Below are 15,546 nucleotides of genomic sequence, written 5' to 3'. Positions count from 1 at the left end.
GGCAGCATCTGAGTTTTGCATCCTCAACCTCTCTTGTGCTGATGGCACTCCATGGGTAGTGTTTCCAACGGAAAAAAGACTGCATCCTGGTGGTGGGCAGTGATACAAAATCCCCAAAGAGGAGAACCGCTAATGACCAAGTACATCCCTTATTTCTGTCTTGGTTTTCAGTACCAAAGGAAAGCAATGGAAATGAGCAGCACTATGTGTACTACAAGCTTGAGGAACTGGAGCCAGAAAGATGCACCAAGCTGTATTACACAGTTCAGCTCAGAAGGAGCTCGGCCTTCAAGCAGAAAGAAGCAAGACCAGAACTGAAGGCAAACTTCCCCAGAGTCCAGCACTTCACACATATTTGTTCAGAAGTTTTTTTGCAGCACAGAGGAAAGCAACCCCATGAGAAGCATGAGTCAGGACTGCTGGAGTCATCTCTTACAAGTCACCGTACAGACAGAATAATTAAGATACAGTGTATGACTCAGTTCCACCTTATATTCTCTGCAGTGTCCTGATCCTTTACATCCCACGCATGCACATATTCAGACCTAGGCACACACACAGACAACCTCCCCGCCTTCTGAAGGTAAATCTGCAGCTATCTTTACGCAGTATAGATGTCTGCTGCTCCGAGCACAGCTCTACACTGTGACTTCCTCATACAGAACAGACTAAGCAAGCAGCAAGGACTAGAAAAGCCCCAAGATCTGTGGTTCCAGTAGCTCCACACCACTGCCATGGCCATCAGCTGCAGCTTGGCAGCATGTGAGCATTGACCATACGGATACAATGCTTTTCAGGGCAGGTGGGCATTCTCCCAGTGCAAGCTGTGGCATGGAAGATCACAGACTAGGAAGATCACAGACTAGGAAGCATCTCAGTGGAAGAGAGGCAGATAAATACATTATCTCAGCTGCTGTGTTGAAACAACACGCTGGCTCTGACTCTACCAGTAGTGCCCTGCTTTAAACCTCTCCCACTGTCCTACGGGCACAGTCCTGGCCACCCCACATGTCCAGCACATGGGTCTAAAAAGCCAGACGGACAGCACCACGCTGGCCTCAAAGCTCTGCAAGCATCAAAATCCCTTCCCACATTGATTCGACCCCTCTGACCCCCAAATCTCACCTTTCGGCCAGCCCTCTTTTTGTCAAGCCCGAAATGACAATGGGGTCGAAGGGTTCCTCGGTCCCAGAGATGGTTATTCCCAAGGGACCGCCGTATCGCTTCAGTTCCACTGTGTAGATTATAGCACCGGTTGTCTCCTGCTCATCTGAAAGAGAAAACAGCAACGAGGAGCTTTTTATTCTGCCGTATCAGGAAGGTCGTAGGAAAGACTTGCAGCATTTAGAAGCACAAGCTTTCAGTCTTCAGCTGTGCTCGTACCAAATAGGATTTTAACCTTCCAAACTCCATTTAAGGGCAGAATAACAAAAATAGACTATAATCAATTGGAAAGTGGTGACCGGAGAGGCAGCAGCCCTTATCTTTGTTAGTTTGCACTACCTATTGGGAAATGTCATTAAAGTGGACGGGAACCAGTTTGCATCAGTATTTCTGTACCAGAGTTATCTTCATCCTTCCTAATCTTCAATTTGACCAGGTCTTCACATTGCCTTAAAATCTGCACAGCATCCTCCATTGAGCAATTGTCGAGTCGGATGTTATCAATGGCTAACAGCTTGTCTCCCGGTTCCAAGGTGCCAGTTCTATGTGGAAAGGAAAAGAAAACTGAAGTACACTTGTATTTGCCTTTCAGATCCCTCGGTGCATTCAGTTCTGCAGTGGTGATGACAATATTAGCTTTTTATTTCCCCCCTCTCTCTGCTCTTTTCTGGGAAACAAGCACGACCAGGTTCTGGGGAAATTATCACGTACAGAGAAGAAGTTCACACAGAACATGCATCATCCCAGAACAGGACAGGGACATCAGCTCACCACTTTTACCTACATGGATATACAGCCTGGGTACAGCACTCAAAAATGCCTGATCTTTAACTGACATATTCTGCCTTTTCTGGAAACTTGCTTACAAGCACTCTTAAAAAACAGTCCTTGATCAACACTAAATTCCTCTGAAAGCTTTCCTAGGAGTTGTTGGGATCAGAGGTGCAGCCAAACAAAGCTTGAGTTATCGGCACAGTTCTCCACCAGTGCCCACAATTCACTCTCTCTGTTTACCCAGGCAGCAGCTGAAACACAGCAGAGGAGACACGGCACATGCTCATCGATGTTAAACATCCCCCTTCTATATGGCCAGCAGACCTCTGAATCAATGCCCTGGCCATCCTCCCCATTAGCTCAACTCTACATGCTTCAATAAGCTTTCATTCCAAACCCTACTGCAGTCTAAGGCAAACTGCTAGGGCTGACACGTGCTTGGGTGATGGCAAAATCCACACCTTAGTGCTACCACACGGAAATCTTTCACCCTAACCTCTGGTTACTGGTTTGGCAGGTGGGAAATTCTGCACTCACCTATGTGCTACGCTCCCCTTTTTGATGTCGGAAATGATCAAAGGCTCTCCAGGCTTTCTGCTCGCAGCTGCAAGAGACAAACAGGTATAAAACTCAGCCTGGAGGGAGGAGGTTAATGGGAAAAGGAGTTAGGAGGAAAGGGAATGTACTTTTCCTTAACAAAATGGCGCTTCATGCTTGACCTCTGGAAGCCACGACCAGGAATAAATAAAGAAGTAAATCCCTGCAAGTTCTCATTGGTAAAAGGGGATGGGAAATTCTCAGGGTGTAAAACAATCCAGAAAAAAGGAAAAACATTTTCCACAGGGTTCAGCTACCCAGGCCACTCTGTCATATACAGCCAGATAACTGTGGCCTGCTCTCAGAAGGAGGAAGGGTTTCACATCCTCCCGTCCTCCCCCATCAGACTGAGGACATTTTCAGCCCATGTGAAATGTGAGCATGCATCCCTGGGAGCATTTGCATTTTCCAATCTGCCTGCAGGACCCGCTGCTCTCTTGAGAAGTCCAGGAGAGATTTATGACTTGACTCCCTCCTGACCCCTGTGCCGTCCACGTGATGAACATACACTGAGAGCAGCGTTTCCACCCCGTCACTCCCTCCAGCCTTGCTGTGGGAACTGCACCATCTCATTTAAAGCTGACAGAGCTTCTGAGCAAAAACCGTATGGGAAAGAAGAAAACTGGCAGCATCTGAATGTATCGGGTGCAGGTCAGAGATTAAAATATCTGCAAGGTATGTGGCATCAGTCACAGAGATCCACCTGCCTGAGCAGGAGCGAGTGGGTGCCCCAGAAAGTCAGACGTAAAGGAATAAGCACTTTTTCTTGCCAACATCTCTGCTCTGGATTTTTCTATTCACACTCATTTATGAGATACAAAAACATACATGTTTTGCCCATCACCTTTCAGGATACCCTGTAACCAAACCTCCTGCATTGAACAGTGTGACCTGACTGCCAATCTCAGCCACAACACAGCTGAATATAAATGTCAGGTCAGAGTGGACCGTGACTGATTTCATAATAGCCATGGCAATGAGACTGCTGAATGATATGGAGCCTGGAAGAAGTATTTTCCCCATGCCTTACTGGCACATGGTGCCAGGCAGTTTTGATCTAGAAACTCACACACAGCTTGTGACTATGGGTCAATGAGAAATGGATGGATTGTGGAGGTTCACCGGTGGCTTGTGGCTGTATTCAATCTGTATTTAATGCACGGCCCAGCCAACCCATACCCCAGTGTGTGCCAGGAGGTGCAGAGGCTGATGTGGCTAAAATCAATGCAGAAAGATCCGCTCTGGCTACAAAGGCCGCTAGCCATGGGCAAAGCGTGCACAGAATCATGCTGCTATCACTACTGCCGTTCTGTTTTTCAACACAGGATGTGTCTTTGGGGCTGAGAGATGTGCCCAAGGGACGAGTGGCAGTGACGGAGACTCGGCAGCTCGCAGGTGCTGAGCCCAGCACGCGGTGCTGCGTGCTTAATCGCAGCCTAGCCTGGTTCTGTCAAAACGATCCAGGTTTCCAGAAGTGCTTTTCACTGTGAGGTTTGTTTATTAGTTTCAAAGCAGAGGCTGCGTGACAGAAGGGGGTTAGAGAGAACCACAGTGCAGGCGGAGGGCTGGGGACAGCCACCTCTACACCTGACACAGCCTCAGCATCTGCCAAACGCATTTCCATGAGACCTTTAAGTGGAACAGGAGAAAGCACAATGGCATACCCCTCTCCCTACCACCAGAGTATCCAAACTGCACTTTAACACATGCCAGTCCCCCATTTTAAATAACCACTCAGTCATCTAGTATGAAACAGGAAGGCTTTAGAAAGCCATCGCCGTTAGTCAGCACCCACAAGGCTGATGGGTAAGTTATAAAGGGACTTAATGAACAACCATTCTCTCTAGAGGCATAGGATTCAAAGTTAAGAGAGAGGAATCTCAAAGCACTGAACAGCCACTTGCTGTTCAATTTAAAAACCAGCAGTTACTAACTCCAATACATTCCCCCTTTGGCATCCCAGTGCCCTTCTCCACGGATGTCCAGCCAGGTCTTCGTTTCCCATCCAAAAGGGGAGATGGCAGCCAAGAGAAGAGGGGAAAGAGATATATCACGACAGAGGCAAAAGCTGTCATGCATAAACCCACACCACCTCCTCAGGAGCTCTGGTTGCAGCCTCCATCTGCCAGGGCAAACCACTTGTGGCCAAAATAAGCTCTTTTCCAGATGGATTTGTGCTTTTGATGGGTTTGCCAGTGCAGAAGATAGTTTAAATCCCGCCCAGTGACCCAGAGAAAGCTCCATAAATCAACAGTTGGTGAAGGCAGAAACGTGGGGTGGGGGAGAAACTCGCCATGAAACACTGCTTGGCGGTGCTGACAGGGCAGTGATAAAAGGGTGAACTGATCAATACTGTTATTTACTTTTTATAAATTGCTTTCAGTCTCTCGCCACCTCTGCTGGGATTCTGGCTCGCTCGGCATTTACTCTCTGATGGATGACAAGGCCAGGAACACATGTCTGTTCTGTGTTTTTAATAGAATGCATAACGACTTGCATTGGTAAATTATTCCCCTCTGAGGAGCACGAGCACATATCTCACACGCATCAGCGCTTCAACCGGTTATAAACGCCCTTTGTTATTGATCAAGCTGAGGCAGCACTCTGGCAATGTGTAATTAAAGAAATCGTAATAACGCCACAGAAATGCATTTAAAGAAAGTAAATACTTATAAAGGGAGGGAAAAAAAACCCAACAAACTTGAAATCCAACAATCTCAGGATAGCTAAGAAAGGACAAGAGGAATAAAAGCAAATCAGAATTGATCCCAATAAGCAGCAGTGACAATCCAGTCCCCAGGACCCAACTTTTTCCTCCACTGTTCATTAGTTTTAGAAGCAGCAGCCGGGTGAATGATCAGTGCCACCAGCAGGACACTCACACCACCACAGATGCACCTCCTTGCTGACTCTTCAGGTAGCAGAGCCTGGACAGAATTCCTCACTTTGGTAAAAGCATCACAGCGAATCAGTTGCAAATCTGTGGTTGTGATGTCGGTGAGGCCGTGGGGACACAGTGCTGCTCACAGACACACTGCCAGGCAGGTCCCGGGCTAATCCAGTGCCAGTAGAGCTGGACTGGGTCAGCTCACAGATCCATCTTTTCACTAGGACAGTGATTACACTGCTTAAGGGACTTAATCAAAGTTATCTGTCTATCCAAATTCCGGTTTTATCATCCACAAGCAGATAGACTGCTTACTCCTTATCTGCAGTACTTCCCAGCAAGGGCACGGGAATTGATTTGTAAAGATATATAAAGGCAATTTGATAAACATGCTATATAAAGCATTAATGTATAGCTGACACGACAGGTAATTTCAATGCCTGCTTAAGCAGCCACAACACCGCCACGCCCTGCGGTGAATTTCACAAGCAGCCTTTGGAGAGGGGGAACGAGCAGACAAAAGAAGGAAAACAGAAAAGCTATCTTTTGTGGAATCAGCTATCACTTTGCAGAGGCTGATAGCAAGCAGATATCTTATTCTAAGAGGTCAGGTATTGAACACGCAAGAAAACATGACTATTAGCATCTCGCTGCTGGGGATTTTAACTTGTGAGAGATTTACAGAAAATCTACAAAGGCGTAACTATGTCACTAGAACTGAATGCAGTCAGCAAGATCAGAGCACTGCGTGCCGTGTGTTCTGCTAATGGAGACATGCAGCTCAGGCTAACGAGAGCCAAATCTTCACGCCGTCGTGTCACAAATCTCACTTGGCACTTTGCATCCCCACCACTCTGAGCACCTCAGAGGTCTCTGCAAACAACAGAGTGTCATCACCCACACATCCCCCCACCCAACCCCAGCCAGGAGCAAGCCCCAACCCCCTCTATACACCCAGAGCTAAACCAGCAGTGCCTGCCACACTCATACACAAACCTCTTGGGTTCCCAGCACTTTTATGAGGTTTTCCAGCAGATTTATGATTCCTCTGGCTGCATTATATGATTTTTTTCAGTGCATCCATCAAGAACCCTGCTCTCCCCCACCTTTGCTCAGCCCATCTCCCGATTAGCTCTGAGAGTCACAGCACAGCAACAACTCCATCAGTTTTATCTCTGTTGCACCTCTCTGATGAGGTCATAACACCTCTTGCCCACATAAGAAGGCAGCAGCAAACCTTCCCAGACCGAGGAATTAACTACAGATGAGCCTGCTGAAGCCAAGAGGTAAAACTCAACAAAAAACAACTCATATTTCATCTGATGTTCCTGCTCGTTGCAGAGGAGTTGGACTGGATGACCTTTACTGGTCCCTTCCACCTCAAACAACTCCGTGATTCTGTGATATTTCATTTACAGCATGCCATATTATGACATTTTAAAACAAACCCAAATCTGTGGCCAAGCCAGTGCAGGGATCTCGTACTGATCCAACCACTTTCTCACCTATTTAATCTGCTCCAGTTTCCACTTTAAGCAGCAGTTACACGTTTTTCTTTGACAGAACAAAACTATAAATGCTCTTTCCAGATCTATACAAACATTCAAATCAGCAGAACTGGGAGGAACTGAGCAAAACAGAGATGGGTTATTTTTACCTCTCGTCCCTTGCTGCTTGCATCACACTCCTGCATGCACATCATGTCTCTGCAGGAGGTACTTACCATACGTCTGCTTGCTTTGGTTCTAATGTTTGACTCGGGCGTATTTATCTGCCTGGTCAAATGCAGAGTGACAAAACGATGATATAATTTGCTAAGGGTCTTGTGGAAATAGGTTTATGGGAACTAGTTTATGAAAGCAGAATTAGGATTCAACTTTCATCCTTGCCACTGCATTTTCTGCTATCTCTTGCTCCATTAGGAAATACAATTTTAGTTTTGACTCAGCGAGGGATGAAGTATAGCTTAGGTTAACACGTTTTCATTACTTAAACAATGTCCTGTAAACACGTTCAGCAATCAGAAAGATCAAATCTATTACATCATTAAAAAACAGCTTCGTCATTGACAATGGGCATCTAACTATTTAAAACCCAGGGGTCACTTTCTTTTTATTTAGCAATGATTTCCAAAAAGAGTGTGAAATCAATTTTTTAAACACATTTCAAATGAAAATATTTTCAACATAAAAATATGTTTGAAGTGTAAATGCACATCCACGGCAGATCCATTTAAGTGAGACTCCGCAAATAAAAGCTCATATTCTCGCCAGCAACTTCCAGGTTCATTTTGCTCTCCAGTCGCAGATCAAATCTAAACTTTGAAGCTTAGTAGGGGTGAAATCACCACCATGCTCAGGCCAGAAGTTGTTTGCTACCCAATCCATTACCTTGGATTTCTGCCTGACAATGCCAATGCAGCAGGTGGGAAATACAGTTTGAGCTCTGCCTACAGTGACTGTCATCATGGACACCCCACTGCTTTTGGAAAGCACTCTGGGGTCTTCAAACAGTAAAAGCTTGCAAGCCAAACGTTGTAAGTATTCATATGGCATAAGTGGGGAAGCTGGGAGAGGAAATGACAAAGTAATCATCCTGTAGATGTTCAAGTCTTCTCTGGGAAACAACCCACTTAGACTACAACATCTCCAATTAACTCACCAACCAATGCTGCAAGTGACAAGAAGTAATTGCAAATAGCTTATCTATTTTAATGAAGCTTACTATTAAAAGTGTTCTTAGCAGCTCAGAGAGGTGGTGGACGCCCTGTCCCTGCAGACAGACAAGGTCAGGCTGAATGGGCTCCGAGCACCTGGTGGAGCTGTAAGTTTCCCCGTTCACTGCAGGGGGGGTTGGACCAGAGGGCCTTTAAGGGTCCCCTTCCAACTCAAATGACTCTATGATTCTGTGACTCCATTCCCCAGAGACAGATGAGTCTGTGCTCTTGAGGGCTGAGACATAAGCTTCCATTACTGCACTTTCATTAGCTGCTTCGTTTCATCTGAGATGTGGTGGCTGCCTCTGGGCATGGCCAATCTAAGATGATTCAACTCGGTTGAAGTGAAGGAAGGATGAGTGATATGACACCATTCACATTTGCATACAGGAAAAATTCACAGGTGCAAGTCATAAGAAGATCTTAACGTACCTGAAATTTGGGATAGAATCATAGAATAGAATCATAGAATCATTGAACTTGGAAAAGACCACTAAGATCATCCAACCCAACTGCCCACCTACCACCAATACTGCCCACTACCATCTTCCTCAGTGCCACTTCACACATCTCTTGAACACCTCCAGGGACAGTGACTCCACCACCTCCCTGGGCAGCTGTGCCAATGCCTTCACTGCTCCTTTGGAGTTTTTCCTAATATCCAAAGTGGATGGATCTGCCTCTATCATCTCCATACAGTGTCTTTTTCAAAGAGGCCAAATTTATTTAAATTTAAGTACACTCCAAAACAGAAACAAAGATAATTAATCAAGAGTTAGGAGAAAAGAAAGAGAAGAAAGCAAAAAGTTGATGCATTGTTCTCTCGGAGCCCACCAAGGTCTGGAAAGAAAAATAATATTACTAATAACGTTGCGTTAATATTAGCCTGTGACAAACAACAACTACTCAGCTATCCTTCAGAGACACATCCTCTGCCCTGACCCTTCAGCAGCTGCTTTTCTTCTGCACTTGCCAGCTCTTAGAGGCAAAAGCCATGCATCCAATTCAATTTGGAACCAATCGCAAGCACTGTGAGTGCTACCAGAAAACCCCACATAATCTTTTTGCTCTCTGCTGGGCCTCTCTGATGTGCCATATTGAAAAGCAGTGGTTCTTGTGACTGCTAGCACAAGGCTGAGCAATACTTACAGCTGATTGTAATTCCAAGCTCTACACCTCTTTTCTTGGGCAATTTAACGTGGAAAGTGCCGCTGCTGGGTATGACAGACTCTATAAAACCAAAAACAGACAGAAAGAAAGTAGGAGAAAAGAGAGTTTTCAGTGGCATGGATGGTTTCTTTGGAACCAAGAAAAAACAAGCCCATCAAACTCAGCTTTATAGGTTCAAATAAGGTTGTTATCTGATGCCCTGAGGACTTCAGGTTCAAATCTGGATTCTCATTAAAAACACATGCCCTGAACATCAAGTGAATTGCTCATATCATGCTGTACTTCAAATCTGAGGCAGCTTTGTCAATGCAAAATGAAAAAACTTTTTCTTTTAATACAAGGCACACCTCAGCCAATAGCTTCAGCTACCTTCTTGCTTCAAGGCCATAGATTAGTACAAATATTCATATTAATGGTCAACCGTTTAAAGAGTAAGTGGCCTCTTCATCTACTCACTACATTTATCTCAGCCAAGTCATGAGAAGAAGGCATTTATGGAAGGATGAGAGGAGGGACTCTCCACTTTAATGCACATTAGAGAGCAGAAAATGGGAAAGGCCCTCACAGGGTCCTCTCAATCTCTGCTGTCTAGCAAAAACCTCACGTATTTTTGTGAGCACAATTCCTCCTACAGGCTAGCAAAAGCACTGGTTCAGTCCAGCAGGTGCTGAGGATCAACAAGTCCTTTGCAATTACCTGCGACATCAAATTCAATTTCAAGCACCACTTTGTTGGTCAGCGCAGCATCCCGCAGAAGCTGATTAGCTTCCTCCATAGTCCCATCCTCAGTCGCAATGCCGTTGATAGAAAGGACTCTGTCTCCCACTTGCAGCAGCCCACACCTGCAGTTCACATTGGGAAAAGAGGGAGGGATAAAGGAGGAAAGGAGGAAAGAAACAACCCCGCGACCAGGCATGAGTTACATTTGCCAGGTAAATCAGTTAGAGCAGAGACAGTAGTGACAAATCCCACAGAAATGATCCCAAACAGATGATAGTTCATTCTGCAATGTGTGTCCCAGGGCTAGTACACCCTGGAAGATCACAAGACAGCAAAGCATTGTGGCTTGTTTAAGCTCAGACATACTTCACTCCCAAACAATATTTCTTGTCACATTTCCTACATCTTCCAAGGAAAAAAAATAATGAAGCCTTCCTCTACTGAAAGTCAACAGCATGGCCAAGACATGCAAGTGGTAAACTGCAAGGACATATACCTTCCTACCCTATCTGATAGTATATATCTCTTTGCATGTGCCTGCACCCACTGGAAACCAACCTAATGGCACTGAAAACTGCACAGAGTCCTCTGCTTAATACGTGGCTAATAACAAAGCTACAATCCAATGAACTCACTGAAATGTCTCAGCAAATTGGATAATCATTTATCCCTTGTAATTGCATTTCTGGAAGCCAAATGTACATTGATACTGTTTAACTGCCCTGAAAGGCCAATATTATCCTGACGTGATAGCCCGCCAATATAACCACAACGAGCACTTGGGGCTTTTTGGTTTAGACCCACTTTCTTGAAGAGCATAGATCAGCAGGTTTGTTTCTTTCCACTTTGGAAGTAAAATAACAACAGCAAAGCTGCTATGTTTGAGACGTGCTGTTACAGTACGGTTTGTCTCCTGAGATTCTTCTGTATTTATAAGCAATGTTTATTCACACACGAACCACTGCATTCACTATCCACCCTCTTCTTCACCAGCAAGGCAATCCTGCTCATTATCTCCTGCAGCAACACTCTGAACTGCCTGATGGCTCCACAAAGACAAGAGTGCAGTATTCCCCATGCCTGGTCACAGGCAATAGCTTTTTCATCCTCATCCTCCTTCAATTCTTCATCAGCTTTTTGCTACAGGCACATCTGTTCAGATTTTCCACTTGTCACCTGTCTGGAAGGCCGTCCACTTGAGCAGGGCTTGAGAAAGCACTCATCCATCATTCATGTAAGCTACAGCATGGTTTCCAAAATAGATTCCAAATTATGGGAACAAGACTCACCCCTGCATTTGGAGTCGTTTTACCACAAAGCCTTCCCTTAAAAGGATCAGCTATCCTCTTTTAAGTCTTCTCCAGAGAACTTCAATTCCTTTGCTGTTTAAGGATCAAACACATTCTTTGCCCCAGCCTTTCTAGACATCAACTTCATAGATATTTCATAGTAGACTGTTTATTTGTTTTTACTGATCCTTCCAGCCTCTCCTTATCACTCACACCTGTTGCAACCGTCAGAAAACGTGGTACTGCGGCTCCTGGGCACACAAGGGAAACATCAAAGGCAATGGATATTGGCTGTAATATTCATCTCCAAACAAAAGGATGTCTGTGTAAGGCCAGACTATCAAGACAAAAACCCACACACATCCAAATTGGAGAAAAATGCACGAGCAAGTTTTTGCCTGTGGCCCATCGAAAGCTGAGATATGTGTAAGTTTGGAGGCCTACGAAGGTTATTTTGTTAGTAGGAAGGTAATAAACTTGCAACACATTTACTCTGCTGCTTGAGTTCATGCCACCCATGGAAAATGGGTGGCTATTTTAAGAGATGTAAATTCAGAAGTGTTTGTTCAAGGAGACTTGGATTAGGACAGACAACTCCACAGAGGATATGTGAATCCAACCTTGTGAATAATTTCATTGTTTAATTACACTCCTTTCCTGAGCTTGCAGATTTACACTGCCACAAAATCATATTGGAAATATCAGCTCATAAATCTGAAGGTAGTGAGGGGCACAGGAGAGGTCTCCTCCAGCACAGAGGGGTTTTTGCTATGGTCACTACGCCCCATTTGGAAAGGAGGCATCAAGACGGACATCACTTTATCATTTAAAGGTAACAAGAGGACATACCCTGCTTCAGCACTGCTTTTTCAGCTGCAAGGACTGGGAGATTATGGGAACCTTTCACACAGGACCAAAGCACACGTTTATCACCTTTTCCACCACAGCTGCCCTCTCACAAAATACAGTACTTCTCCATTCAAGGTAGATTTGCTGTGGTGTTTTACAACCAATAGCTCTCTTAGGTCAGAAGCATTTTATTTCTTTTAATATTGATTGAGTTGACCGTGGTGGTCTAAATCCCAGTCCTGCAGTTTAATAAAAGTTTGTGGAGCAGTCACAACCTCCTAGCTCAAGAGCAAGAAGAGCTGATGTGCCTTGTTAACTCTTCATAATTTCACCAACATTGGTTTTCCAACTCCCTTGAGACTTCGTGCTGGGAGCAGGGCTCGAGGAGCCAAGGCTCCTTCAGACTCCTCCTTGGCTCTGCTGTGGGATCCTGCATGAAGTTCATAGAGGGCTTCCTCAAAGAGATCCATAGTCTCATCTGAGACCTCACAAAGTACTTCAAGATCATGGGAGGAGAACTGCTCTGAAATCAGAAAACAAGAGATCAAGCATCTTCTAGAGTGAAAGACCACACTCTGGATGTGTTGGAGTCCACGATGGGAAAGTTTCCTTGGGATTGCAGAGATCTGCATTTCACTGTGATTCATTAATTGGGCTCAGAGACAGCAGGTCAGCAGAGGAGGTGCCTTGTTAGACACTGAGCAGTGCAAATTCAAGCTCTGGGCTGGGTGTGTGATGAAGGTTTCGTTCATTGCTAGTAGTATGTGTGGTCATGCTCATTGCTGGCTGCAGAAACCAATGTGTTGTGCCCTTACACACCTCTGAGCTGACCTGTACGGGTCAGATGCACACATGTCTGTGTGTCTGCGTATCTGTGTATGTTTGTCTGAGTGAGCACACTGGTGGGTGAGTCACAGCCCAAGAACATGAAAGCTGTGCTGACAGCATTATGGAGCTGCTGAACTTTCCTTTTGCAAACTCTTTGCACTCAAAAGCCAGAAATAGACAATCAAGCAGCTGCCTGAGCAGAGCTAGGAAACATGTAACGCAGCAGGAAGCACTGATTTTGGACACCGAGATGGACAAGGCAGATATTCTCCCACTGCTGTCTATGACAGCTGACAGAGGATGGACAGACAGCTGCTTGTTTGGAGGCAGCCAAGAAGGGACAGCGCACTTCTTCCTATTTGACTGCCCCTGCTGATAACCGCAGAGGGACCACTGTCTCGTTCTGGTCTCAAAGGCCTCATCTTGCACCCAGGAAACAAAACAAGAGATGGAGTGGGAAGGTCTGTCAGAGATAGGGAACAAATAAAGTGTCTACCTGCCAGAGAGGAAATGCAGCACAGTCTAGGAAAGGAAGAAATACACTGAAGAGATTCAATCCCCAAATCAAATCCACACTACAAACACGGACAGGATTGCTCCCTGCCACCACAAAGCAGAGAGTGGCAGCCAGGGAGCACGAGAGGGTGAGAGTCACAAGGGAGAGCAGTGCATGGCACACAGAGGCAGGCAGGGCTGTGCCATGAGGTTTTGGCAAGGGGAAAACGCAAAACCACACAGCTTGCAGCACATCTCCTTTCTCCCCTGTGACAGCATGCCTTGTTGCTGCTTGATTGATAAAAGGAGTTTGGTGCTTTGCAGTATGAACCAAGTTCACCCTGGTAATAGAGGACAAAAATCCAAAATGCCACCACGTTCATTTTTAAACCTTGTTTGGAAGCAAACAAACAAAAAGCATAAAGATCTTTTCAAACCTCTCTTAACCTGCATCGCTTGGGACAATACACTTTCCTGTACCAGTCCAGCATTCCCACACTCCCGACCTGGACTCACGCTGCTCCCTGCCACCCCAAAACAACCAGGGACCAGATGGCACGAGAAGGCAACACCAGTGCCATGTGGGCACCTGGCCCACCCAGCAAGAGAAACATCAACAGAGGGCATCTACACCAGCAAGCAAACATTCTGGAAGAAGTTTAACCAGAGCTCCCATGCTGAGGCTCAGCCCCTGCAGGATTCGTTGCTCCCTGTACCCACAGGGTCACACACAGCAGTAAAGCTGCTCCACTATTCTTCTATTTTCCAACATTTTCTGCTATTTTTCCAGACCCTCTGCCAGAGCCTTCCTCAGTGGTTTAAAACTTTTAAGTTAATTTAAATAGCCAGAATCTGCAACAACAAAACCAAGCAGATAACACTTTCCAGGGCTCACTTGTGTATGCTTTTCCCCTTTCTGCAACAAGACGGAAGCTTTATCTTTCAACGAGAAAGAAAAAGAAGAAAACAAAAGGGATGGGAATGGCGCTCACACACAAACACACACTCCCTTCCTCCTCTGAGAACAGCTGCAGCCTGGTGCCAAGACGTTCACCTGGGATGCGAGGGAGGCCGTGGTCAGCCGACGAGTGCAGAAATGGCAGTGACAGTAAACCATGCCCAGTGAAGAATGGGAGATATTACAAAGATGACAGTAAATATCTAAATGAGCCTCTGAGGAGAGAAAACAAACCAAACCATGAAATGGTCAGCAGCAGCACCATCAGCATCCAAGGGTAAGGTCTCTAACCTCTCTGCCGGGCTGTCGGGCTCAATAAAACGGACGAGAGGTGGGGAGGACAGGGTTTCAGTGGCAAAGATGCCTCCCTGGAGCTGAAGTCCGAAGCCGTTCAAAGGGTCTCCCCTGAGCACCACCTCTGTCGTCTCTGTGTGGACTATCTGCCCGCCAGGACCCACTGTGCTGGAGGCCAGCGACACTGAGAGGAGGAGAGAGAGGCAGAAGTCAGGGCAGATACAGTCACAGGCAGCACCAAGGGTGACCGAGGCCCTGACTGCTGGGATGAGCAGTCTTATGCCAGCCAACAGCCAGCAAGGCGACCACAGAGCCACGTCCAACCCACTCCTGCACTTACATGAGCTCTTGTGCTCCTTCTTCTTCTGCCTCCTCCTCAGCATGGTGGTGCGGGGGCTCATGGGGTGGGAGCTGCGAGGTAGTGTGTTTGAGTTCTGGCAGGGGAAGCCCTGCGCGTTCATGGTAGGAGATGAGAAGTTGGCGGCCACCAGAGCTGGGGAGATAGAGCATGTTAAAGATGCAGTGCATTCACCTAACGGCTGTTCACTGAATTCCTAACGGCTTTGGACTAGCTTCTTCTTCTCAGATTCAGGGCTAGGAAATCATAGCTTGAACTCAAGCTGCTGAGCAACTGGGCTCCCTTGCTTGCTTCCCAGTCCCCAGCACAGTGTTTCCTGCCTACCTCACAGCCCTAAGACCAGAAATCTGAGGCTGAGCAGAATCTGTTCCCTGCAAGATATGTGTTTACAGACACGGAAGCAGTCATAATCCTTGTTCTAACGCATATCTTGCATCAGCAAGGCTG

General features: G+C 46.1%; 1 protein-coding gene across 1 annotated transcript in view; it reads right to left on the bottom strand.

The window, feature by feature from the left end:
* The window catches only part of GRIP2 (glutamate receptor interacting protein 2), a 67,323-nt gene that overhangs the window by 16,701 nt on the left and 35,076 nt on the right, over positions 1-15,546 (bottom strand). Inside the window, exons 11-17 of the mRNA XM_065749727.1 lie at positions 15,082-15,234; positions 14,739-14,925; positions 10,005-10,150; positions 9,288-9,368; positions 2,476-2,542; positions 1,561-1,706; positions 1,126-1,270 (exon numbers count right to left, since the gene is read on the bottom strand). Coding sequence (XP_065605799.1) covers positions 1,126-1,270; positions 1,561-1,706; positions 2,476-2,542; positions 9,288-9,368; positions 10,005-10,150; positions 14,739-14,925; positions 15,082-15,234 — 925 coding nt within the window. The remainder of the gene's footprint in view (positions 1-1,125; positions 1,271-1,560; positions 1,707-2,475; positions 2,543-9,287; positions 9,369-10,004; positions 10,151-14,738; positions 14,926-15,081; positions 15,235-15,546) is intronic.

Source organism: Cyrtonyx montezumae, unplaced genomic scaffold (assembly GCF_038088225.1).
Source record: "Cyrtonyx montezumae isolate F1298 unplaced genomic scaffold, pur_monq_1.0 scaffold_6, whole genome shotgun sequence".
In the NCBI taxonomy this organism is placed as follows: domain Eukaryota; kingdom Metazoa; phylum Chordata; class Aves; order Galliformes; family Odontophoridae; genus Cyrtonyx; species Cyrtonyx montezumae.
Note: the sequence above shows the minus strand (reverse complement) of the source record. Positions and strands in the feature narration are given on the sequence as shown.